At 52.3% G+C, this 27,204-nt stretch overlaps 1 protein-coding gene and 1 long non-coding RNA gene across 3 annotated transcripts in view; both read left to right on the forward strand.

The window, feature by feature from the left end:
• The first annotated feature begins 1,312 nt into the window (after positions 1-1,312).
• On the forward strand, positions 1,313-16,343 carry LOC103786060 (uncharacterized). The gene is made up of 4 exons (XR_004667379.4): positions 1,313-5,168; positions 8,961-9,020; positions 10,669-10,763; positions 15,981-16,343. It is a non-coding gene; the product is annotated as an uncharacterized LOC103786060 (long non-coding RNA).
• A 6,585-nt stretch (positions 16,344-22,928) lies between these two features.
• The window catches only part of MGAT5B (alpha-1,6-mannosylglycoprotein 6-beta-N-acetylglucosaminyltransferase B), an 85,134-nt gene continuing 80,858 nt past the window's right edge, over positions 22,929-27,204 (forward strand). Inside the window, exon 1 of one of the 2 annotated variants that reach the window (XM_055101150.3) lies at positions 22,929-23,623. In XM_055101150.3, the coding sequence (XP_054957125.1) occupies positions 23,556-23,623 (68 nt within the window). In that variant the 5' untranslated portion in view covers positions 22,929-23,555. Of the gene's footprint in view, positions 23,624-26,213; positions 27,151-27,204 lie in introns of those variants that run through there. The other variant, XM_063599431.1, reaches the window with a different exon arrangement.

Genomic DNA, 27,204 nt, shown 5'->3' on the forward strand with positions numbered 1-27,204 from the left:
AAAATTAGCCCAGCATGGGGGCATGCACCTGTGGTCCCAGCTACTCAGGAGGTGGAGGATCACTTGAGCCTGGGAGGTGGAGGTTGCAGTGAGCCAAGATTACACCACTGCACTCCAGCCTGGGCAACAGAGCAAGACCCTGTCTCAAAAATAAATAAATAAATGAAGAAAAGAAAAAAAGCAGTTATTTATCCTAACCCATATTGTTTGCATACACAGGCTAGGCACAGTGAGTCACCCTTATCAGCCAGGGAATGGAGGAGTGGTTCAAGTGCCAAGTTCCCAGAAGCCAGCTCAGAGCTGACCTCACGGGTGGACTGTTTTAAAGATAGCAGCACTGGGCCTCAAGTCCATGAGGTCTTTTCTCAGTCAGGACCTGGCCCGGCTCTCCCAAATAAATGATCAGCTATGGGGTTGCTTTCCTCTTAGCTCACTTTTCTTCCAGCTGCGACCCTTGGCTTCCTCCCTCCCTCCCGTGGGGACCTCCCATCGTACTTAAGGCACAGCTGTTGAATGGGGCTCTCCGTGCCTGTTTTGAAGAGCCTCTCCCTCTGCTAATTAGTCTTTGCATCTTTACAACTGACTTATTTTATTTTATTTTTATTTTTTTGAGACGGGGTTTCGCTCTTTGTTGCCCAGGCTGGAGTGCAGTGGCACAATCTCGGCTCACTGCAACCTCTGCCTCCTGGGTTTAAGTGATTCTCCTGTCTCAGCCTCCCAAGTAGCTGGGATTATAGGCACCCACCACAATGCCTGGCTAATTTTTGTATTTTTAGTAGAGACAGGGTTTCATCATGTTGGCCAGGCTGGTCTTGAACTCCGACCTCAGATGATCCACCTACCTCCGCCTCCCAAAGTGCTGGGATTACAGGCATGAGCCACTGAGCCTGGCCACAACTGACTCTTAATTTATTGCTGTGTTCATACCATTTCTACCACTCTGGATAAATTTTCCTAACACCTCCATAATGGGTCTTAACTTGAGGCTTGGATTGTTTCTTGAGGGGGGGTTCTAGCCAGGGAGAGAATGAACTCTTTCTAACTGAACAGCTCTTCCAGATGCTTTCCACAAACATTCAACCCACAGAGCAGGAAGTGCCTGTGTTAGTGTCTGTTGCCGCACATTACAAACAGTACTAAGGATACAGGAAGGTACAAGAAACTGGTGCCGTAGGTTGACTCCATGGAGGGGAACTGGATGGCTGTGAGGGGCAGGTGTGGAAAAGAGACAATTCACCATATGCTCTGTGAGAGCCCTTTAAATTTTGTACTGTGTACAAGTATTACTTTTTCAAACAAAATTATTTTATTTTTCTATTATTTTTTAAGACAGGGTCTCACTCTGTCGCTCAGGCTGGAGTGCAATGGTGTGATCGAAGCTCACTGCAGCCTCAACCTCCCAGGCTCAAGTGATCCTCCCACCTCAGCCTCCTCAGTAGCCGTGACTACAGTCACATGCTACTATGCCTGGCTAAGTTTTAGAGTTTTTGTAGAGATGGGAGTCTCACTACGTTGCCCAGGCTGGTCTTGAGCTCCTGGGCTCAAGCAATCTTCCCACCTCTGCCTCCTGAAGTGCTGGGATTACAAATGAGCTATTTAACCCAGCCAAAATTTTTAACTAAAAGAAGAAGAGGAGGAGGAAAAGGAAGGAGATGAGGACGAGGGAGAGAAATAAGAATAATCATAAGAAGGAGAAGGAGAAAAATGAAGAGGAGGAGAGGGGGAAAAGGGGAGGAGGGGGAAGAGAAGGAGTAGGTGGTGGTGGAGAATCAGGGCATCATTATTCACAGTAGTCAAAAGGTGGAAACAACCCAAATGTCCATCATCTGATGAATGGATAAACAAAATGTGGTGTAGCCATACCATGAAATATTTAGTCATAAAAAGGAATGAAGTTCTAATATCTGTTATGATGTAGATGAACCTTTAAAACATTACACAAAAGGCCGGGCATGGGTGGCTCATGTCTGTAATCCCATCATATTGGAAGGCCAAGGAAGGACTGCTTGAGCTCAAGAGTTTGAGACCAGCCTGGGCAACATAGGAAAACCTCGTCTTTCCAAAAAAAAAAAAAAAAAAATTAGCCAGGCTGGATGGTGGATGCCTGTGGTCCCAACTACTTGGGAGGCTGGGGTAGGAGGATCATTTGCACCCAGGAGGTGGAGGCTGCAGTGAGCCGTGATCATGCCATTGTACTCCAGCATGGGTGACAGAGCAAGACCCTGTCTCAAAGAAAAAAAGAAGAAAACTGCATAAAAGAGCGCATATTTTATAATCTCATGTATGTGAGATATCCCAAATTGGTAAATCATAGAGACAGAAAGCAGGTTAGTGGTCCCCAGGGGCTGGGGGGAGGGGAGAATGAGGGGTGGCTGCTTAGTGGGAATGGAGTCTTCCTCTGGGGTGATGAAATATTTTGGAGATAGAAGTGGTGGTTGCACAAAAAAAGTGAATGTACTAAATGCTACTGAATTGTATATTTTATTTTATTTATTTTTTTCAAGACGGACTTTCGCTCTTTCTCCCAGGCTGGAGTGAAGTAGGCGCGATCTCGATTCGCTGTAACCTCCACCCCGGGGTTCAAGTGATTCTCCCGCCTCAGCCTCCTGAATAGCTGGGATACAGGTGCATGTCACCACGCCTGGCTAATTTTTGTATTTTTAGTAGAGACAGGGTTTCACCATGTTGGCCAGGCTGGTCTCGAACTCCTGACCTGAGGTGATCCACCCGCCTCGGCCTCCCAAAGTGCTGGGATTACAGGTGTGAGCCACTGCCCCTGGCAGAATTGTATATTTTTAAATGGTTAATTTTATGTTATGTGAATTTCTCCTTGGTTTTTTTTTTTTCAAACAAGAAATAGAGTATGCTCTGGTAAGGTTCAGCTCAGGGGGAAGTTCCCTGTCCATAATTACCGTGAGCTCTAGAGGGACTGGAGTTCTAGGTGCCCTGGCCAAGCGCACACTGGTGCTCCATGTCTCCACTCATTGACCTGGTTGGTCCCTGGCTTTCCCAGGTTCCAGACATCAAAGGGGGTACGTCAACAGTGCGCACCATCATGCCAATTAAATGCCGTGATGCACCATATATACGCCTAACCAGCAATCAACCAAAATAGCACTTAGGGGCAAACTCCCAGCCGTGTCTTACAAATAACTGCAGTTGCAGAATGTACAAGGAAATGACAGAGTCTGCCATTAACCTCAGGCCTGCAGCATCTCCAGACTGCGCTGCTCACAGATGGATTGCACTGAGGGAAGCATCAGTGTCACCCGGGGAGCCAACTGCAAGCCCATCTACTTCGGGTCCCTCCAGGCAGTGTCTGCTTTCTCTAAGAAACAGGAATGAAGAATATTCTTATCTCTACCCATTAGGCCTGAGGACGACTCTGGACTTGGTTGATAAAACAACCAAATTAGAAGGAGAAGCACGGCCTCAGCACCCGGAGGACAGATCTTGGTGGCTGTCAAGCCTTTGGTTTTAGCTGAGGAGGAAGAGAGAAGGCGCCAGAGCCTTGGGGCTCCCCTGTGAGATATTAATCCTGAAAGCTATATGTGCAGGCCCCGCTGAGTGCCCCACAGTCCTCACCATGGCCCGAGGGGGGAGATACTTTTTTTTTTTTTGAGATGGAGTTTTGCTCTGTCACCCAAACTGGAGTGCAATGGCGCGATCTCGGCTCACTGCAACCTCTGCCTCCCAGGTTCAAGAAATTCTCCTGCCTCAGCCAGGCTTACAGGCATCCGCCACCACGCCCAGCTAATTTTTGTATTTTTAGTAGAGATTGAGTTTCTCCATGTTGGTCAGCCTGGTCTTGAACTCCTGACCTCAGGTGATCTGCCCACCTCGGCCTCTTAAAGTGCTGGGATTATAGGTGTGAGCCACTGCGCCCGGCTGGAGGATGTGATCTTATGACATCATTCATTTACTTATTTAGAGACAGAGTCTTGCTCCATCACCCAGGCTGGAGTTCAATGGCACAATCATGGCTCACTGCAGTCTCGAAGTCCTGCAGTGAGTCTCAAGTGATCCTCCCACCTCAGCCTCCCTAGGAACTGGGACCACAGGTGCACGCCACCACACCTGGCTAATTTTTGTATTTTTTATTTTGCCATGTTGCCCAGGGTGGTCTCGAATGCCTGGATTCCAGCGATCTTCCCACCTTGGCCTTCCAAAGTGCTGAGATTCCAAGTGTGAGCAGCTGAGCCCAGCCTTATGCTGTACGTCATTTATATGGTTGAGGAGGCCAAGCCCAGCCAGGCAGGAGAGGTGCTCCAGCCCAGGCAACCTGTAAGCGGCAGTGCTGAGATGTGCACCCAGGGCTGTCTGATCCAAAGTCTGTGCTTTTACATAAGATAATACGCTGGGGAGTCATTTTTTTTTTTTTTGAGACAGAGTCTTGCTCTGTTGCCCAGGCTGGAGTGCAGTGGCGTGATCTCAGCTCACTGCAACCTCCCCCCTATGCTGGGGAGTCTTAGGGTTAGCTCAGGGCTATGGCTGAAATGTTTGCCTTCTGCCCCCGCCAAGTTCATATGTTGAAACCTCAACTGGTGTGACGGTATTTGAATATGGGGCCTTGGGGAGGTAATTAGGTCAAAAGGGTGGAGCCCGTGTAGATGGATGAAAGCCCCTATAAAAAGACAAGAGAGAGCTTGCTTCCGCTCCGCTCTCCACCAGTAAGGATACAACAAGGAGAGGCCGCCTACAAGCCAGGAAGACAATCCTTCAGTAGCCTTCAGATCCGCCAACACCTTGATCCTGGGCTTCCGGCTGCCAGACCTGTGAGAAAGCGATGCCCGTTGTTTAAGCCCCTGGTCTTTGATCTGTTACCGCAGCGCGAGCTGACCACGCACTCAGTGTGAGGCGATGACCTTTTTCTCAACCATGCGCAAGTGGTATTTCTGCGTGCTTCAAATATCACAGGCCGGATTGTCAGGAAACCAAGGAGGGGCCTTTTGGAAGAGAATGATGCTGAGCATCCGGGTCCCCGGACAGCCAGCAGCCCTGAGGCAGACAGAAGTTTGGACAACTCAGGACAGGGAGCTTGGAGGGCAGCCCCTACATGTCTGAGTGGTCCCTACCTGTGTTGACTCAACTCTTCCTTCAAGGCAAGAGCCGCTAAGGACAGTCAGGACATCCTACCGCCCAAGGCTGTTGAGCTCGGCCGGCCAAGGGTAAGTCTAGGGCTGGACGAGCTATGCCTGGGGCTCAGGTGCCCCCGGTGGGGCTGAGCACAGCCCAGGAGCTGGGCCTGGCTTCTCTGAGACTTGCAAGTCACACAAAATGCCTTCTACTCCATGGAGTGAGAGAGTGGAACTAAGAGGGGGGCAGTTTTAGAAGCTGGGTGAGGAGGTGGGAGAGGCACCTGATAAGGGCTTGGGCTTGGCAGTTAGAGGAACAGGCAGAGGGGTTGGGGCCAGGTGCGGAGGCGGGGGATGGGCCACAAGGTGGGGTAGGTGGGGGGAAGGTGCAGAGAGGAGGGGCGGGGTGGCCATTATGGGGTTCTGTAAGAGTCCGGGGGCAGGGGCCAGGCGCAGTGGCTCACACCTGTAATCCCAGCACTTTGGGAGGCTGAGGCGGGCAGATCACCTGAGGTCGGGAGTTCAAGACCAACCTGGCCAACATGGTGAAATCCCATCTCTATTAAAAATACAAAAATTAGGCTGGGTGCGGTGGCTCATGCCTGTAATCCCAGCACTTTGGGAGGCTGAGGTGGGTGGGTCACCTGAGGTCAGGAGTTCGAGACCAGCCTGACCACTATGGTGAAACCCCGTCTCTACTAAAAATACAAAAATTAGCTAGGCGTGGTGGCGGGTGCCTGTAGTCCCAGCTACTCGGGAGGCTGAGACAGGAGAATTACTTGAACCTGGGAGGCAGAGGTTGCAGTGAGCCGAGATCACGCCACTGCACTCCAGCCTGGGCGACAGCGTGAGACTCTGTCTCAAAAACAACAACAAAAAACAAACAAACAAAAACAAAAATTAGTCGGGTGTGGTGGCGGGTGCCTGTAATCCCAGCTACTCAGGAGGCTGAGGCAGGAGAATCAATTGAACCCAGGAGGTGGAGGTTGCAGTGAGCTGAGATCGCGCCATTGCACTTCAGCCTGGGCGACAGAGCGAAACTCTGTCTCAAGAAAAAAATTTAAAAAGAGAGAGAGAGAGTTCGGGAGAACGGGAGCAGAGGTCCCTGGAGATGTTCCCTTTTCCTGGGTCTCCAGCAGCCCCCACTGACATCTCACTGAGTCCCTGTGTTCTCTGATATTCCTGAACAAGACCCAATTCATTATCATCCTAAAAATTGACTTAGGGAAAAAAAAGTAGAGCCTTCAGCTCAAAGAACTGCTGAGATCTGGGATGATGGATGGCTTTATTAACATGCTTCAATTTTATATTTATCAAATTAAACCAGCAGCCAAGGGACACTTAATTAAGATTCTTTGTCATCAGTCAGAGGAGAGAAGATGGGGGAGAGAAAGGGCTTATGACCCATATTCTAGAAGGAAAGGTTTAAGTGCCCAAAATAATATGTCAGAGGCCCTTGGGAGGGTTTGGTGGCTGGCAGTAATGAGGGCTGTCTTCACCGTGGGAATCCGAGGATGGGTTCGAGTCTTTCTTCCTTAAGTGTTTTCTCTTTATTAAGCTCTCATCAGAGATGTGACATTTATTCAGTGCTGGTCCTCCATGTTAACAAACACACCATGTCTGTAAGATATCAGAGCACAGGGCAGCCAGGGAGTCTGGGTTCAAATCCCGACTCTCCTTACTAATTGTGTAATCATGGGCAAGTTACTTCATTAAAAAAAAAAAAACTGGGATATAATTCACATAAAATTCACCCCTTTAGAGTGTACAATTCAGTAGTTTTTAGTATATTTATAAATTCTTAGTATATTCACCATTGTGCAAACGTCACTTTCCAGTTAAAACATTTCCATCACCCCTGCATTAATCCGTTTTCACCCTGCTGATAAAGACATACCTGAGACTGGGCAATTTACAAAAGAAAGAGGTTTATTGGACTTACAGTTCTACGTGGCTGGGGAGGCCTCACAGCCACGGTGGAAGACTAGGAGGAGCAAGCCACATCTTACGTGGATGGCAGCAGGCAAAGAGAGAGCTTGTGCAAGGAAACTCCTCTTTTTAAAACCAACAGATCGGCCTGGCGTGGTGGCGTATGCCTATAATCCCAGCACTTTGGGAGGCTGAGGTGAGCGGATCACCTGAGGTCAGGAGTTTGAGACCAGTCTGGCCAACATGGTGAAACCCAGTCTCTACTAAAAATACAAAAAAATTAGCCCATTGTGATGGTGTATGTCTGTAATCCCAGCTACTCAGGAGGCTGAAGCAGGAGAATCACTTGAACCTGGGAGGAAGAGGTTACACTGAGCTGAGATCATGCCACTGCATTCCAGCCTGGGCAAAAAGAGCAAAATTCCATCTCAAAATAATTAAAAATAAAAAATAAAACCATCAGATCTTGTGAGACTCATTCACTATCACGAGAACAGCACGGGAAAGACCCGCCCCCGTGATTCAATCACCTCCTACTGGATTCGTCCCACGACACGTGGGAATTGTGGGAGTTACAATTCAAGATGAAATCTGGGTGGGACACAGCCAAACCATATGAATCCCCAAGAGAAACCCCGTACCCTTTAGTGGTTATCCTCCATTCCCCCTGCCCCTAGGCCCTGGAACCATGAATCTGCTTTCAGGTTCTATGGCTTTGCCTATCTGGACATTTCATGTAGATGGAATCTGCAATATTTGCCCTTTTGTGTTTGGCTTCTTTCACCCCACGTAATGTTTTCAAGATTCATTCACATTGTAGCACATATTAGTATTTCATTCCTTTAAAAATTTAAATGTGGCAAAATACACATAACATAAAATTACCATCTTAATTTTTGTTTTGTTTTGTTTTGTTTTAAGATGTGGTCTTGCTCTGTCACCCAGGCTGGAGTGCAGTGGTGCCATCATGGCTCACTGCAGCCTCAAACTCCTGGGCTCAAGCCATCCTCCCACCTCCACCTCCCGAGTAGCTGGGACAACAGCCACCATGCCTGGCTAATTTTTAAAATTTTTTTGTAGAGATGGGGTCTCCCTCTGCTGTCCAGGCTGATCTCCTGCCTGAGCCTCTCAAAGTGCTGGGATTATAGGCATGAGCCACTGTGCCCAGCCATCTTAATCTTTTTTTTTTTTTTTTTTTTAAGTTGGAGTTTTGCTCTTGTCTCCCAGGCTGGGGTGCAATGAAGTGGTCTTGGCTCACTGCAACCCCCGCCTCCCTGGTGCAAGCGATTCTCTTGCCTCAGCCTCCTGAGTAGCTGGGATTATAGGCATGTGCCACCATGCCTGGCTAATTTTTGCATTTTTAGTAGAGATGGGGTTTTACCATGCTGGTCAGGCTGGTCTCAAACTTCTGACCTCAGGTGATCCACTCACCTCAGCCTCCCAAAGTGCTGGGATTACAGGTGTGAGCCACTGTGCCTGGCCTCATCTTAATCATTTTTATGTGTACAGTTTAGTAGTGTTAAGTACTAAATATTACTATGTGATCATCACCACCATCCATCTTCATAACTCTTTCATCTCGTAAAACCGGGCTGGGCACCATGGCTCATGCTTGTAATGCCAGCATTTTGGGAAGCTGAAGTGGGAGGATCACTTGAGTCCAGGAGTTGGAGAGCAGCCTGGGCAATATAAAGAGACCCCTCTAAAAAATTTTTTAAAAACATTAGCTGAGCATGATGGTGCATGCCTGTAGCCCCAGCTACTTGAGAGGCTAAGGAAGGAGGATAGCTTGAGCCCAGAAGGTCAGGGCTACAGTGAGCTGTGATCATGCCATTTGCACTCCAACCTGGGCAACAGAGAGAGAGAGAGAGACCCTGTCTCAAAACAAAACAAAATGAAAAAACCCCACAAAACTCTATACCCAACAAACCACTCTGCATTCTCTCCTCCCTCTAGCCCTTGGGAACCCTCGTTCTACTTTCTGTCTCCCTGAGTTTGACTATTTTGGAACCTCATGTAAGTGGAATCCCATAGTATTTGTCTTTTTGTGCATGACTTATTTCACTCAACATAATGTCTTCAAGGTTTGTCTATGTTGCAGCATGTGTCAGAAATTCCTTTTTTTTTTTTTTTTTTTGAGGCAGAGACACAGTCTCGCTCTGTCGCCCAGGCTTGAGTGCAGTGGCACAATCTGGACTCAACTGCAACCTCCGCCTCCCTGGTTCAAGCAATTCTCCTGTCTCAGCCTCCTGTGTAGCTGGGACTACAGGTGCACTCCAGCACGCCTGGCTAATTTTTGTATTTTTAGTACAGACAGGGTTTCACCATATTGGTCAGGCTGGTCTCGAACTACTGACCTCAGGTGATCTGCCTGCCTTGGCCTCCTACAGTGCTAAAGTGCTGGAATTACAGGCATGAGCCACCACACCCAGACATAAATTCCTTCCTTTTTTTTTTTTTTTTTTTTGAGATGGAGTCTCACTCTGTTGCCCAGGCTGGAATGCAGTGGTGTGATCTTGGCTTATTGCAACCTCTACCTTCTGGTTTCAAGCAATTCTCCTGCCTCAGCCTCCCGAGTAGCTGGGATTACAGGCGTGTGCCACCATGCCCAGCTAATTTTTTGTATTTTTAGTAGAGACAGGGTTTCACCATGTTAGCCAGGATGTTCTTGATCTCCTGACCTTGGGATCCACCTGCCTTGGTCTCCCAAAGTGTTGGGATTACAGGCGTGAGCCACCATGCCCGGCCAAATTCCTCCCTTTTTAAGGCTGAATAATATTCCACTGTAGGGACATACCACAGTTTGTTTATTTCTTCATTTGCTGATGGACACTTGGGTTGTTTCCCCCTTTGGCTGTTGTGAGTAACGCTGTATGAACATGGGTGAAGAGATACCTCTTTGAGACTCTAGTTGCAACTCTTTTGGGTTTATACCTAGAAGTAGAATTGCTGAATCATATGGTAATTCTATTCTAGTTTTTTTGAGAATAATTCCTTTTTAAGGCTGAATAATATTTCATCACATGGATAAATCACGTTTTGTTTATTCATGCATCCATTGATGAAAAACTTGAATTACTTCCACTTTTTGGTTAAGAGTCGTGATGCTGGCCCAGCGCGGTGGCTCATGCCTGTAATCCCAGCACTTTGGGAGGCTGAGGCAGGCGGATCACCTGAGGTCAGGACTTCAAGACCACCTGACCAACATGGAGAAACCCCGTTTCTACTAGAAATACAAAATTAGCCGGGCATGGTGGCACATGCCTGTAATCCCAGCTACTTGGGAGGCTGAGGCAGGAGAATCACTTGAACCCGGGAGGCAGAGGTTGCAGTGAGCAGAGATCATGCCATTGCACTCCAGCCTGGGCAACAAGAGCAAAACTCCATCTAAAAAAAAAGAAAAAAAGAGAGAGTCATGCTGCTATGAACATGCATATACAAGCTCCTATGTGGATATGTGTTTTCATTTCTCTTGGAGATGCACTTAGCCATGAAGTTACTTCATTTTTTGGGCCTCAGTGTTTGCCTATAAGACAGGATCAGGCTCTCACATGGTTATTTGTATGAACTGATGAGATGTTTGCCTGGTACAAAGTGGGTGTTAAAGAAATGGAAGCTAATGATAAAATGATTTTGTTTCTCTGTGCCTGATTCTCGTCCTCAGGAGCTTATAATTTAGTAGACACATAAGCCACAAACAGAAGCCAGCTCTGTGTCAGGCCCCATGAGAAGTCCGCAGGTGCGATCTTCAATTTAGAGGTGAGGAAACTGAGGCTTGGAGGGTGATTTGCCAAGGTCTGGGTCGGGAAGGGGAGGCAGGACTCAAGGCCCATTGGGCTCCGGGGTCTCACAGTGAGTGAGGAAGCTGAGAAGAGCCTGGCCCATCCTGCAGGCACCGCTGTGCTTCCAGGGTTGCCCAGGCGAGACCCTCACCCCATGTGCTACCTGTCCCTGACAGGCAGGGAAAGGGGCTGGGCCGGCCCTGGGGGTGGCTGTGTGGATGAATACCTAGTGGATGATGAAATGCAGGCTGAGAAGAGTCTGAGATGAATCGGGAAGTTTCGGGAAGCTGCCCCTACGGTGATGTCCAGTGTCAGGGAGCTCCACAGAGGAGCCGGTGGAGGAACATGGAGAGTAGGAGGCGGTGTGAGGCAGACACTCTTTGCCTGGCATGGGCTGGAGGTGTGGGGTGAATGGTTCACGAGAAGAGGGGGCATGCACAGTGCAGTGGGCACAGAGGGCAAGGTGGAAGGAAACAGCCTTGGCTGACCACCATGTCGGGCTGGGCTTAGGGACTGGGGTCCTTTGAATCCCCACCTTCTCCTGCCTCATCCCCACACTCATTCATCCTTTCACTGAAAACCCCTCTGTCAAATGCGGCTCATGTCACATGCGGCTCATGTTAGATGCTGTTTGGGACACTTGGGAGGCCTCAGTGGGCAATAGATTAAACTCCTCCTCCTAGCTTGAGGGGGTGCATGTGTCCATCCCCACCTTCTCCTCAAACCTCTCAGAGGACAAAGCAGGGGCCACGGCTCTCCCACGGCATCCTCTGTACAGCCACGGAGGCTGGAACAGAGATGGACCAACAAAGGGGTCCATCTGCCACACCCCCCATCTACTTCCCTTCTGTTGAAGATGGGAAAGTCATGGCTGTCTCAGTGTGGCAAGCTCCCACTTGGAACTGGACACCATAAAATCTTGCTAAACAGGGACGGATTTCAAGGTGGTCTTGGGAGGCAGCTCCGCCACGGCCTGAGATCCTGCAGCACCCTCGCCCAGATCACAACCAGAGCAGGAGGTGTCTTTGGGCAGCCGCTCTTTTGAGACAATCCGGGGGCGTTCAGGGAGCAGGAGGAGGAAACCGAGGCAGCTGGGTGGAGAAGCACCTCTGTGCCTGGTGGCCTGCTGTGTCAGCCCCTCCTCATGTGGCACCTGCAGCTCTGGGAGGGAGCCCTTTTCCTGGGGCCTGAACTTCCCAGGGCCATGCCTGCTCATGCCTGCCCCTGGGACTCCTGGCCCAGGGTTTTGTGTCCAGCAAGGGACAGAAGGTAAGTTCGTGGGCTCTGAGGTCTACTGGGCCTGTGTTTGCATTTGGATCAGTGGTGAGCCCTTGGACAAGATGTTTCACTGCTCCGAGCCTCAGTTTCCCTCATCTGTTAATGGGGATATGAGCTCACACATGGGGAGCACTGGGCGTCACAGTGCCTGGACACAGCAGCTCTAACAGGATTGCATGTGTCAGTTTCCTACGCCTGCTGTCACCACACACTTCACGGCTTAACACAACACAGATTTATCATCTTACAGTTCTGGAGGTTGGAGGTCCAAAATGGTCTCTTGAAGGTGTAAATCAAAAATAAAATTCTGGCTGGGCACGGTGGCTCACACCTATAATCTCAGCACTTTGGGAGGCCGAGGCGGGCAGATCACGAGGTCAGGAGATCGAGACCATCGTGGCCAACACGGTGAAACCCTGTCTCTACTAAAAATAGAAAAAAGTAGCCAGGCATGGTAGTGGCGCTACTTGGGAGCTGAGGCAGGCAAATGGCACGAACCCAAGAGGCGGAGCTTGCAGTGAGCTGAGATGGCACCACTGCACTCCAGCCTGGGTGACACAGCGAGACTCTATCTCAAAAAAACAAAAACAAAAACAAAAATTAATAAATAAAATAAAATTCGAAGTTCCCCCCAACCATCTGAATGGACTCCCTGCTCTTGGCCAGGGCACTCCTCATTATGACCTCCTCCCTGTTGGAATTCAGGAAAAGCTGACTAACATTGAACATCAACTTAGACTTCATCTGATAAGAAACATTCATGATCTACTCTCTATGAAGCCTGCTACCTGGAGGTATCATCTGCATGATAAAACTCTGGTCTCTACAACTTCTTACCATAACCCAGACACTCCTTTCTACGGATAATAACTCTTTCAACCAATTGCCAATCAGAAACATTTTATTTAATTTATTATTTTACTATTATTATTTTTTTCTGAGAGGGAGTCTCGCTCTGTTGTCTAGGCTGGAGTGCAATGGTGTGATCTCGGCTCACTGCACCCTCTGCCTCCTGGGTTCAAGCGATTCTCCTCCCTCGGCCTCCCGAGTAACCGGGATTACAGGCATGCGCCACCACACCTGGCTAATTTTTTGTATTTTTAGTAGGGATGGGGTTTCACCATATTGGCCAGGTTGGTCTCGAACTCCTGACTTCAGGTGATCCTCCCACCTCGGCCTCCCAAAGTGCTGGGATTACAGGCATGAGCCACCACGCTGGGCCGAGAAACAATTTAAATCTACCTATATCCTGGAAGCCCTCCCCTCCCACTGCTTCAAGTCATCCCGCCTTCTGAACTGATCCAATGTATATTTTAAGTGTATCTGATTGATGTCTCATGTCTCCCTAAAATGTATAAAACCACGCTGTGCCCTGACCTCCTTGGGCACATGTCGTCAGGACTTCCTGAGGCTGTGTGATGAGCACATTCTTAACCTTGGCAAAATGAACTTTCTAAATGGATTGAGACCTGTCTTGGATCCTTCTGGGCTCGCAGAGGCTAAAGTCAATGTGTTGGCCAGGCTGCGTTCCTTCCAGAGGCTCTAGGGGAGAACCTACCTCCTTTCCTTTTCCAGCTTTTGGAGGCTGCCTGGATCCCCCGGCTTGCGGCCTCTTCCTCCGCCTTCAAAGCCAGCGAAATGGCTGGTGGAGTCTTTCTGGTGCTGTCTCACTCTGACACTCTTGTTTTGTCTCCCTCTTCTGTATATAAGGATCCTTGTGTAGGAGTGACAGAACCTTCTCTGTCTCTCCTGGAGGTTCAATATTCGAGCCTGAAAAATGCACTCAGCAGGAGACAGATGAGCAGGAGGAAAGACACACATTTACGAGGTGCATGTGCACAGGGGTCACACAGGGTAGGCGCCTCCAAGAAGGACCGGATGGTTGAAGCTTAAATAGCATTTTGAGCTACAGAAAGAATTAGGGGCTTACAGGCTCCTGGAGGGTGGTGGCGACCAGCAACGGAGGGCGAGGGCAGGAGCTGCACTGGGAACAAAGGCATTAGTCTCTCCTCTGGTTAGTGTGGGTTCCGGGGCCAAGACAATTGCATTCCTTCTGGAGGAACTTCCCTTAGATAAGAGAAGCTTCAGGAAAGCCCCTCCCTGTGCTTTGGGAAAGAAAGGATGGAGACATAGGATGGAGACTGGAGAAGGGCAGAGAGACCTTCGTTCTGAGGCTGCTGCTTCAGTTCAAAATACAGCCCTCTGCATCGGTGCATTCCACATCTGCAGATTCAACCAATTGCTAATGGAAAACATTAAAAAACAATCATAACAATACAACATTTACAAATAATACTGGCTAGGCATGGCAGCTCATGCCTGTAATCCCAGCATTTTGGGAGGCTGAGGCGAGTGGATCAGTCGAGGTCAGGAGTTTGAGATCAGCCTGGCCAACATGGTGAAACCTCGTCTCTACTAAAAATACAAAAATTAGCCAGGCCTGGTGGTGCCTGGCTGTAATCCCATCTACTTGGGAAGCTGAGGCAGGAGCATCGCTTGAACTCGGAAGGCAGAGGTTGCAGTGAGCTGGGCGACAGAGCGAGACTCGGTCTCCAAAAAAAAAAAATACACATTAAAAAATATAACTATTTATATAGCATTTATGTTGTGTTAGGTATTATAAGTAATCTAGAGATGCTGTAAGGTATATGGGAGGATATGTACAGATAACATGCAAATATGATATAAGGAAATTGAGCATCCTTAGATTTTGGTACCTGCAGGGGTGCTGGAACCAATCCTGCATGGATACTGAGGGATGACTGTACTTAGCATGTCAAAGTGCCATATTTTGGGGTGTCATTTTCTGACTTCCAGCACTTGAGGTTACATTAGGCCTGCAACAGTGAAGAAGCAAAGAACAAACATCACTCCCTCCATTTGTGTTTAAGAGGCCTTTACTCATTCCTGCACGTCTGCTAGGATAATTTTAGAGCACTGAGACAAAATGCAAAACAGCAATCATGTAGTTTTTGAAACTGTGGGATTAAAGGCGAAGTCTGTAAACAACTAGCTATGTTTTGTTGACAGTTTACAGGCACACTGTGACCGGACCAAGGACAAATAAGTTCTCAACCTCTTCTGACCCTCACTGATGTCCAGATGTCTGTGGTCCTTCATCACCTCTAGATCCCAACGCCCTCCTCTTCCCCATATCCCCTTCCCACAAAAACCCTCTGGCTAGCCTAAAAAATTGGAGTTGTTACTTTTGAACACTAGTTCAGCATCTTCCTGGTTTTGCTGGCTTCCTGAATAAACCTGCTTTTCCTCTGTCCAACCTTACTGCTCATGTCTGGCTTTTGGGTGGCAAGCAGCTGAACCTGGGTTCGGTTGAAGGCCCACCCAGATAATCTAGGATAACCTCTGCATTTTTTTTTTTTTTTTTTTGAGACAGAGTTTTGCTCTTGCCCAGGCTGGAGTGCAATGGCATGATCTCGGCTCACTGCAACCTCCGCCTCCTGGGTTCAACCGATTCTCCTGCCTCAGTCTCCTGAGTAGCTGGGATTACAGGTATGCGCCACCATGCCTGGCTAATTTTTGTATTTTTAGTAGAGACGGGGTTTCTCCATGTTGGTCAGGCTGGTCTCGAACTCCTGACCTCAGGTGATCCGCCCACCTAAGCCTCCCAAAGTGTTGGGATGACAAGCGTGAGCCACCACTCCTGACCTAATCTCTGCATTTTAAACTCAGTTGATTAGCAACCTAATTCTCACAGGTTCTGGGGATTAAGAGGTGGACATCTTTGGGGACTGATTCTGCTGATCCCATATTTCTGCAGTGATCTGTGATCTAACCAGAGAAACTGTTCAGAAAGAAAGGGGGTCTGTATTAGTCCTTTCTCACGTTGCTATAAAGAAACACTGGAGACTGAGTAATTTATAAAGAAAAGAGGTTTAATTGGCTCACTATTCCACAGACTGTACAGGAAGGATGGCTGGGGAGGCCTCAGGAAACTTACAATCACAGCGGAAGGCAAAGAGGAAGCAGGCAGCGGCTTCGTGGCAGGAGCAGGAGGAAGGCGGTGGGGAGGTGCTACATACTTTTAAACAACTGGATCTTGTGAGAACTCACTATCACGAGAACAGCAAGGGGGAATTCTGCGCCCTGATCCAGTCACCTCCCACCAGGCTCCTCCTCCAACAGTGGGGATTACAATTCGACATGAGATTTGAGTGGGGACACAAATCCAAACCCTATCAGTGTCATTAAAAAAATAGTTGCCCTGCTAACTTTTTTAATCCCCTGTAACTCTAAATAAAATAATGATGTGAACATAACACATTTAGAGTCCCTGGTTCATTTCCTGGCTGTATTAGTCTGTTTTCACACTGGTATAAAGATACTACCTGAGACTGGGTAATTCAGGAAGGAAAGAAGTTTAATTCATTCACAGTTCCATGTGGCTGGGGAGGCCTCAGGAAACTTACAATTAGGGCGGAAGGGGAAGCAGCCATCTTCTTCACAAGGTGGCAGGAGAGAGAGAAGAATGAGGAATGAGGGGGAAGAGCCTCTTATAAAACCATCACATCTCATGAGAACGCACTCGCTATCTCGATCTCATGAGAACGCACTCGCTATCTCGAAAACAGCATGAGGGAAATCACCTCCATGATCCAATCACCTCCCACGGGGTTCCTCCCTCAACACATGAGGATTATGGGGATTACAATTCCAGATGAGATTTGGGTAGGGACACAGAGTCAAACCGTATCACTGGCATATAGTAGATGCTCAATAAATGGAATCTCCTGATCATGATAAAGTGTTCACCTGTGTTTCCAGCACTGGGATGGGGCCTATGTGGAGGAGGAGGGCTGCCTGTCTGGTTGGTGCCTGCTTGGCTGGCCACACACACCCCAGACACAGTGGTTACCTTTCCTGCAGAACAGGGCAAGTACAATAGCTCTGCTCGCAGCTCCCACAAGCTGTGCGGTAGAATGGCCTTCTGTCATAAATAAAAATAAATCCTAGACGCTGCCTTTCAATCAGAGGATTAGCCTAAATGTTGTGAAACAGAAAGCATAAAATATGCATTGGAGAAGCAGCTCTCCCCACCTCGTGGCCTCTGCACTCGAGGTGGCTGGTGTGTGAGGGCCAGTTGTCCCCGCGCAGTGCCACTGTTGCTGATTTGTACGCGGTGTCAGTAAATGCTGTTGTGACATTATTAATGCTGCACACTACGGCAAAGGACAATGGCCTATTGCCTCGTAATGTGCTGTGTGCTGCTGCAGTCGGAGCACATTAAATGGGGATTTCAAACATGGTAAATGGCTTGTTTCTCTTCTCCCTCTACACACCCCAGGCCCCGTCTGTGAGCTCTAAAAACAACCTTGAAGCCTTCAGAAGGTAGGAGTGGCAGTCGAGCCTCTGATGCCCAGTGAGGCTCCAGCGGGACCAGTGAGGGGGTCCAGGGGTCCCTAGGAAGCAGCCCAGCCTTCCCACCCCCAGAGTGCACCTAGGACTGTTGACTTTCCTCGCTGGGGCAGGCAGGTGTCTGGGCAGCTTGGCCTGAGGCTTGAGGGTGGTGGGGTAGTTCAGGGAAGCTGGACTTGCCTGGTGGGTGGGCTGGTGGGCTCACTGCTCTGCCCTCCAGTGACACGCGCAGGGGGCCCAGATGGTAGGCCTTCCGGTGGATTTTATTGGTCTTGCACAATGTTCTAAAAATACTGAGCCTACATTTTAAAATTATGCGACTTCACAGGAGAAGCCCAGATTTCTGGCTTCTCTTGAAATCACTGGGCCCACAGTCACACAATGCAATGGTGACGTGTCCCCTTCGGGGGCTGCAGCCCTTGACGGTCTTTAGCCACGCTGGTCATTTGAACTAGGTCCCCGTAGTGGGTTAAACAGTGTCTTCCCCAATCCATGTCTTCCCAGAACCTCAGACTCTGACCTTATTGGGAGATAGAGTCTTTGCAGATTTAACTAGTTAAGGTGAGGCCCTGTAGGATTAGGGTGGGCCCTGAATCAATGAGTAGTGTCCTTCCCAGAGGAGGGATTTTCAGGCACACAGAGATACGCCCAGATAAGGCCAGACGGAGATAAGGCAGAGACTGGAGTGAGGTAGCTACACGCCAAGGGCTGCCTGGGGCTACTAGGAGCTGGGAGAAAAGCCTGGGGTGGTTTATCTCTCAGAGCCTGGAAGAAACGGACCCTATCAACACCTTGATTTCAGACTTCTGGCCTTCAGGAAGCTGAGGCAGGAGGATCGCTTAAGCCCAGGAGATCGAGGCCGCAGTGAGCTATGAGCGCACCACCGCACTCCAGCCTGGTGACAGTGCGATGCCCTTTCTTATAAAATAACAAATAGATAAACAAGGACTGGCATCAGGTGTCCCTGTTTCCAAACCCCTTCCCTTTTCACTGTTTCTTGAGGCTATCAACAGACCCACAACCAGCCAAATGCAGAGCAGGAGGCACATTCGCCCAGGTGCCCTAAATACAGCACTTCCAGCCCCTCCCCTTGAGCAGGGTGAATGTGAAGAAATAAATTCCAGTTGCCTTAAACCACGCAGGTTGTTGTGGTTTGTTGTGATTGCCTGGGAAACACCCCACTCCCCTTCCCTTGTTTCCTGGCCCACCCTGTCAGTATTTTGAGTTTGGACCTCTGAATGGCAGGACTTACCTCACTGCACCCTTCCCCGGAGTCCTCTGCCTGTTTGGACACAGGCCTCCACTGCCTGGCCAGGGAATTCTGTCGACTGTGGGCTTCTTCTGACCCCTCCAGCCAGGCCAGCAGGACCCAAGGGCAGGGGGAGGGGCTGGAAATGCTTTTTTTTGTTGTTGTTGTTGTTGTTGTTTTTTGAGACGGAGTCTTGCACCGTTGCCTGGGCTGGAGTGCAGTGGCACAATCTCGGCTCACTGCAACCTCTGCCTCCCAGGTTCAAGCGATTCTCCTGCCTCAGCCTCCTGAGTAGCTGGGATTATTGTATTAGTAGAGACGGGGTTTCACCATGTTGGTCAGGCTAGTCTTGAACTCCTGACCTCATGATCTGCCCACCTCGGCCTCCTAAAGTGCTGGGATTATAGGTGTGAGCCACCGCACCTGGCTTTTTTTTTTTTTTTTGAGACGGAGTCTTGCACTGTGGCCCAGGCTAGAGTGCAGTGGTGTGATCTCAGCTCACTGCAGCCTCCACCTCCCAGGTTCAAGCGATTCTCCTGCCTCAGTTTCCTGAGTAGCTGGGATTACAGTCACCCACCACCAGACCCAACTAATTTTTTGTATTTTTAGTAGAGACGGGGTTTCACTATGTTAGCCAGGCTGGTCTCGAATGCCTGACCTTGTGATCCACTCGCCTTGGCCTCCCAAAGTGCTGAGATTACAGGCATGAGCCACCGTGCCCTGCCAGGAACTGCTATATTTAGGGCACCCGGGTGAATGTGCATCCTGCTGTGCATTTGGCTGGTTGTGGGTCTGTTGATAGCTTCAGGAGAGAAACAGTGAAGAGGGATGGGGTTTGGAAATGGGTACACCTGATGTCAGTCCTTATTTATTTATTATTTTATAAGAGGGTGTTGCACTGTCACACAGGCTGGAGTGCTGTGCTGCGCTCATAGCTCACTGCGGCCTCGATCTCCTGGGCTCAAGTGATCCTCCTGCCTCAGCTTCCTGAGTAGCTGGGACTACAGGTGCATGACACCACACCTGGATAAGTTTTAAAGTTTTTGGTAGAGATGGGGTCTCACTATGTTGCTCAGGCTGGTTGTCTCAAGCTCTTGGCTTAGGCATTCCTTCTGCCTTAGACTCCCAAAGTGCCGGGATTACGGGCGTGAGTCACGGCGCCTGGCCCACCGTCAGTCCTTGGCCGGGCCCTGCAGCAGTTGCCGCCGTTCCTACTCCCCTGTTCTCTGGCTTGCTTCCAGAGACTTTCCTTCCTCCTCAGGAGGCCACAAGTATTTGTCCAGAACAGTGCTTCCCCACCTTGCCTGTGTCAGCATAACCTGTGGCATCAATGCACCAGTGTGCCCAGGCCGCACCTCAGGTACTGGATCAGAATAAGGACAATTTTGCTAAATTCTGCAGGTGATTCTGCTGGAATCTGGGCTGAGAACCACCAGTCGATGAGGCAGGATCTTGGGATCTTGGTGTGGGTCCCCCAGAAACAGATGCTCAGAATAGGATTCTGCAAGTGGTTTATTTGGATGGTGACCCCAGGAACATTGACCGGGGAGTGGAATGAGACAGGAGGGAAGGGAGTGAACACAGGGGCATCACAGCCTGGCTACACCACGGGTGACTGGAGCTCAAACTTGCTGGGAACCTGGGGAGCCACGGGGTAACACGCCGCGGAGTATCCCCCTTAGGAAGAGGGAGTGGGGGTGTCTATCCGCTGCTTGAGGGCTGCTTCCAGGGTGTTGATCCTTTGTCCAGGGTCCTTTTTTCTTGCCCTTTTGTATTCTAGCATATTCCCACAGCCATTAAAAAACGTCCTCAGGCAGAGAGTTGAAGGTGTTCTCAGTCATCTGCCTCTTAGCTTGCAGAGGTGACTGCAGTGGGAACCAGGACTGGGCACAAACAGCATCTGTTCCTGACGGACAGTAACAACCATCAGAACCACCATGCTTGAAAGGCTCAGGAGGTCCTGGCAACGGGCTACTTACCTGCATTAAGCGGCTCAATCCTCAGAACAGCTCTATGAAGCAGGTTATAAGGAGCCCCACTTATAGTTGAGGAAACTGAGGCATGAAGAGGTTATACCCAAGACTGCATGATGTGGGATTCACAGTTTTTCTCCTAATGCCTACAGCACAGTGGAGAGCAAGCAGGACTGCTTACACTGAACTTTACTGCAGACAAGAGGCCAAAAAAAAGGGGACAGACTTCAAAAGGGACAGGCAGCTGGACAATCTGGCTTGCAAAATGCCACTGGCTGGCCCAGCATAGTGGCTCATGCCTGTAATACCAGCACTTTGGGAGGCCGAGGCAAGCGGGTCACTTGAGGTCAGGAGTTTGAGAGCAGCCTGGCCAACATGGCGAAACCGGTCTCTACTAAAAATACAAAAATTTTGCATTTTTATAGGCATTTATTACAGGTATCGTGGCACGTGCCTGTAATCCCAGCTACTCAAGAGGCTGAGGCAGAAGAATCTCTTGAACCCAGAAGGCGGAGTTTGCAGTGAGCCGAGATTGCGCCACTGTACTCCAGCCTGGGAAACAGAGCGAGACTCCATCTCAAAAAAAAAAAAAAAAAAAAAAAGTCACTGGCCGTCCTCTGCTTGCTTCCCTCCCTGGCCCAAGCCAGCCGTCAAATGGCAGAGAGGCTTTCCCGCTCCAACTTCAAAGTCCAGATCTAAGGGAGTGTGGCCCAGGGGAAGAGGGGAGTACCTTCCCCTACCTTCTAAATTCTGGCTTCTGTGGAGGGTAGGCCACCTCCCCAGATGACCCACACCAGAGGTGGCCATGCCTTCTAGGGAACCCCATCTCCACCACTGAGGAAGAGGCTTCCCCTTTGGCCTAAAATGGCAACCAGATATAAATGCCACCCCCTAAGCCTACCCAATCAGAAGAACCCCCAATCAGAAGAGAGACACCTAATCAGAAGGACCATTTCATTCCTTAGTGTAGATATGGCTTATTGCCAGGGTTTGTGGCAGATTTAGGCACCCAGGCATGAGATGTGATTTACAGGCCTGGCAGAGACCTCTGCCCTCCAACATCTCCTTAGCCAGCCTGCCACGATGCCCAAATTTCCTGCCACCATTCATCACTCTTCTGCACAAAGGCACGGTCAGCATGTCCTTGTTCAATGCAAATTTGTTACCTAGCCTGTGTAACACATTATATCTGCTAACACCAATTTATCACCCATTTTCACATTAGCAGAGAGCAAGGCAGTGAGATAATGGAACTCAGCACCGGTAAATTTTGATGAAGAAGGAGCAGCAAAGCAGAGAGCGTGAGTCACGGCCAGTGAGTAATGGCCCAGGAAGGGGGCCGGGAGGTGGGCAGGGCAGGCAGCAAGGGGCCTGGGTATGGGGGGTTGGAGGGGACCAGGCCCAGCTGGAGGAAAATAAAGTCTCCTCCTCGCATAAGCCAGGCTGCAGCATCGTGGCCTGAGCTGGGAAGACCCTCAGAGTCATTTGACACATGACTGAGGCTTTGGGCACTTCCCAGGGTGGGGTGGTCAGATATGACCTCGGGAAGTGCTTTTGAAGCCGGAGAGCTTTCTTCAGGCTGGCTCTGCGAGCTCCCAGGAGTCTCTGTCTCTGCAACTGCAAACACATCCCCAGAGCCAGGAAGTACGAGGAGGGGGAGGGGAGGACGCCTAGATGCTAAGAGACGACATGAGATCCTACATGCTTTAGGGTTGCAAGGGACCTTGGCGAGCTTCTGGTCACTATCATTTCATAATGGAGACTCTGAGACGTGCACACGTGATCGCCCACTGGCTAGTGGAGGATCTGGGGCTAGAACTCAGTACGCCCCTGCGCCTGGCTCTGTGAGCGGGCCCCAGCACCACAGGCCGAGTTTATACTCAGATCAGTAAGCAAAGAGGAGCCACGGGAGTTTCTGACCAGGGAGGGGCAGAAGATAGGCATGTGTTGCCAAGCGAAATCGTGGGAAGCGGCTGATGAGGAAGCCCATGGAGGCACCTGGCAGAAGAGAAGGGTCTCCGCTGGGTGCGCATCTCTTCTGTGCTCTGCGGGAGCCAAAGCAGCTTTCGGCCCTCGGGGCTGGTGGCGCCCTGGGAAGCTGCTTGGCTCAGGGGAAGGAGCAGGGACCCCCGCCCGCCCGTCCTCGAAGCTGGTCCTCGGCGTCCCAGCCCCGCACGGCCCCGGGCAGGGCGCACAGCGGGGCTGCGGCCACGAGGTGGCGCTGGCGCGCCTTGGAAGCGCAGCTGCAGCTCCCGGGCCGCCCCAGCGCCGCTCGGCCGCCTCCTCCGAGGAACAATGCGGCGCCTCCGGGCGTAGCGTTGCGCGGGGCCGGACGCCGGACACCAGAGCGCGGGCGGCGGAGCCAGCGGGCGAGAGAGCGCGCGGCGGGCGCGGGTTGCCCTCGTCGAGAGCCATGGGCGCGGCGCGGCGCGGGGCTGAGGATCGGCGCGGCCCGGAGGCGCTGGGGACCGGGGCGCGGGCCCGGGGCCGCCTTTAGCCGGCACCGAGGGCGCGGGGCCGGGGATGAGGGCGCCCGCCGCGGGGAGCCCGTCTGCGCGCCGCGGCACCTTCCCGCCCAGCGAGCGAGCCCGAGCAGGCAGACGCGCGGCCGGCGGTCTGGGGGCGCGCCGCCTCCCGGTCCCCAAAATGTGAAGCGGGGAGGGCGGAGACGCAGAGACGGCCCGGCCGGGCGCCCTCGCCGCCCTCCGGCAGCCGCGCCGCTCCCTCCGCTGCCCGCCCAGGCCTGAGCAGCGAGGCCACCGGGCCGCGCGCTCCCAGCTTCGCTCGGACGCGGCTTCGGCCCGCAGAGGGTTCGTGGCCCGGACGCGGCGAGAGCTGGGCCCAGGACGGTGCGTCCGGCCTCGCCCGCGGCTGCTCGCACCAACAAGTTTGAACAATGATCACCGTCAACCCCGATGGGAAGATAATGGTCAGAAGATGCCTGGTCACCCTAAGACCCTTTCGGTAAAGTTCCCTCCTGGTTGGTTTTTTCCCCAGGGGGTCACCGGGTGGAGGTGGGCGAGGTCGGTTCCTGCGAACGTTCAAGTCCCGGTGGCAGAGGGGGCGGTTCACACTTCAATCCCTGGTGATGACCAGTGGGGCTGGGCTGGGGAAACGGATGGCGTTGGGGTTCGGGGTGCGGATGGGGAGGGTTGTGTTATTCGGGGACCTGTCCCGAGTTGGGCAGGGTTGGAGAGGACGCGGGGTGCAGAGGTAAGAATGGGGGCAGAAAACCCCCAGGTCGTGGTCCTGGGCCCAGAAAGTTGCCCCAGCCTGCGCGCCCCTTCCCAGCCCCTCAGGGTCCTTCCTCACCCCGCGGACCGTCCCATCCGGGTGGCAAAGTTAGTGTGCGGCGCCTGGGAGCTCCCCCTCCGGTCCCTCCCGTCCCGCCCGTCTGCCCCTAGGTCGGCTACCCCCCAACCCCTCCGCCTGTGCCACCCTCTCCCCAGCCTTTGGTGGCACTGCTCTCCTCCCCGCGGGGCTTGGGCCTGGCTCCGACGAGAGGGTCCCGAGATTAGAGCGAGGACTCGCTCATCCCAGGATTCGCCCCCGATCGCAGGCGTCGGAGAGGCGGGGGCAGGGGCGGCGCTGCGGGGCTACGGGGCGGCTGGAGCCGAGGCTGCGGCGGAGCGTGGCGGGCGGGCGGTGGCGAAGGCGACATGCTTCGGGCGGCCAACACCTGGGGGCCCAGGCCAGGCAGGGCTGGGGCCGCGCGGGACTCACTGGACCCAGCCAGGGGCCCCCAGGGCCCAGCGGTGCCGGGGCAGCCCCCTCTCCTCCCAGGCATCCGCGGAGCCGGCCCGCAGCGGGGTGGGGAGGGGGCGCTGCCCACTGGACGCCCGGCGGGGCCCGAGTGTCACCCCGTGGGTAGCTGGGCAGCGAGGAAGCTGGGGGAGTGACCGCCCCGGCGCGGGGGCCGGACTCGGGACGTGGCCACAGGTGGGCTCCGGGCGCGGGAAGGAGCCCGAGAAGGCGGAGCTTGCAGGGGCCCTGAACTCTTGTCCTCCAGGTCTCGGCCGGAGCCCCGGTCCCGCCCAGCCCCACTGTGGTCCCCCTGCCGGCTCCAGACGGGGATGGGGGCGGGGAGACGGTGGCTCACCTGGAGCCCGCCTCCCAGCACACCGGGCCTGTCTGCTGGGCCGAGGAGGCAACCCCAGGGGACGGCAGGGGTCAGGCTGGACCGCTGCGGTCCGGGAGGCCCGGAGAGCTGGTGCAGGCCGTGGGCGGTGATGGGGGCGTCGGGAGCCCATGGGAAGCAGGGCGGGAAGCAGGCGTCTCTGGAAAGGGCCTTGTTCCTCCAGGGAAGCCCTTGAATCCCTGGCCTGACTGGGAACGCTGGAGGGTCCTCGCCCCTTCTCTTCCGACCCCATCCCGGTCCCGCCCTCCGGGCCGCTGGGTGTTTCCTGGCGCTATTGGAAGCAGCCGCGAGACCCCAGCACCACGGACAGTGCTCGCGACCCAGGGCTGCTTCCCTGTCTGGTCCTGCCCTGGTTTTCTTTCAGGCCCTTATCTGAAGGCAGGATTGGGGGTGGAGGTGCATGGGTCCCCAAAGTTGTGTAACTTCACCCCAGGGTCTCCCTGGGCTGCCCGGAGACCCGCAGCCATCAGTGAGTCCCTTCAGTTGAGGTGGGGGGCAGGCTGCAATCACAGCACCCCAGCTTGTTCATCCTCAAAGGCAGGCTGGGGTCCTGTTCCCTGTGGTTTTCCCAGGGCTGCTGGCAGGGTCTTTATTCCATAGGTGCCCCTGGAATGTTGCTTGAGTGGATACATGGATGGCTGAAACCATTTTAACTTGAATCCACTCCAAATGGCCCCCAGCTGCCTTGGGGGACATTGAACCCCAGGATGGGGTTCTGGCAGAGGGACATGCAGATGAGGTGTGTTAGGGGGCTTCAGGTTCTGGGCTGAAGGGGGTAGACACCTTTCTCATAGCAGGGTTGTTGGATCCTGGCAGGCAGCCCAGGTCCCCAGCTCTAAATACAACTCCTTCACTCCCCTGGCCTCTTCTTCTCCAGGGACTAGCGACATGAGTGGGGGAAGTCCGTCCTTGTCCTCAGACTGGGAGGACAAATAGCTGATTTCCCCTGGGATCTCCCTGAGCATGGGACAGCACCTCTCCTGTGCCATGGCCGTGGCTGTTGTCTCCAGAGCCACCTGACTTCCTCCGAGGGACCCCAAGATCTGAGCCCCACCCCCAGGCTTGGTGGAATTCCATGAGGCGTCCCTCTGCACTAAGGGAAGTGTCCCTTGCGCGGTCTCGCCTACTGAATCATGTCTCCTGTCCTTCCTGCTGGGGGTGTGGTCTTCGAGTCTCTCCTTGGGGCTCCCAAGCCCCTCTCTGCTTTGGGGTTCTCCTCTTCTCTGCCCAAATCTCTAACAGCTTCCTTTAAATATGGGCTGGGAATTTTGTTGTGCTTTTTATTTTCTTCTGCAATTATATGTTTTCTTTAATGGACCAAATTTTAATTAAATACTGCTCTGCCAGTTTCAAATAATGAAGATTAAAATGCATAAAGCAAGTCTTGCATAAAGACACAAACAAGCATGGAACTTGAGGGCGGGGAGTGGAGGGGCAAGGCCCGGAGGTCTCTGGCATGACGTGGGGCTCTCTCCAGGGAGCCTGACTCCACACAAGATGGGGTTCCTCACCCTGATCTGGGGTTGGTGGGAGGGCGCCCCTCTCAGCTCTACCAGTTCATCAAGTCCTCTGATAGGTTCAAGGTCCCAGAAGAGCCCCAAGGCTGTGCTGGTGAGCTCAGCTTGCCTGTTTGGGGCCTAGGATTGATGAGGGAAGCAGCAGGACCCTGGGTCTGGACTTGAGGAAGGAAGGGTTCTGTGCCTTGTTCCCTGCTGTCCCTCTGGGGTTACCCCAGAGCCTGGCTCCTGCTGGATAATCAATAACTACGTGTTGAAGGCAGGAACAGGAGTCCTGTTCTGACCAGCCCTCCCTCCCACCCAGTGTGACAGCACACACACCTATATGACACCCCTTGCACAGGTATGAGGACACCCTGGCCAGTCCGTGGTGCAGGCTGATGACCCTGGGCATGCCTGCCTAGGGGAGATGTGTGTTGGGGGGAGCCTGGGCATGGGCCGTGTGGCCCTGCCCTGGACATCTTACCATCTAGTGGTGGAAGTGGAGGGGGGTGTTCAAACAAGCTCATGACTGCTGCAGCAAGGCCTCTGCACACTGCACCAAGGCTGGCCTGAGTGATTGATGGGGTCTGGCTGGCCTCAGGCCCTGCTGTGTCCATCACTGGTTCTCAAACTTTAGCATGCAGTGGAATCTTCAGGAGACTTTGCTAAAACAGCTTGCTTGCTCCACCCCAGAGTATCTGATTCAGTAATTTGGGGTCTGGGCCCGGCATTGGCATTTCTAAGGAGTCTCAGGTGATGCTGACTGCTCGTCTGGGGACTGCACTTTCAGGACTGCAGCTGTTAATGAACCAGCTCTGCCTGGAGGCTAGAGCCCGCCCGCCTCATGCCTAAGTGTGCGTCATTCTGCCTTGTGGTTTTTCGTGTGGCTCGAGGCCAGCATCTTGTAG

This window comes from Pan paniscus, chromosome 19 (genome assembly GCF_029289425.2).
Source record: "Pan paniscus chromosome 19, NHGRI_mPanPan1-v2.0_pri, whole genome shotgun sequence".
Classification (NCBI taxonomy): domain Eukaryota; kingdom Metazoa; phylum Chordata; class Mammalia; order Primates; family Hominidae; genus Pan; species Pan paniscus.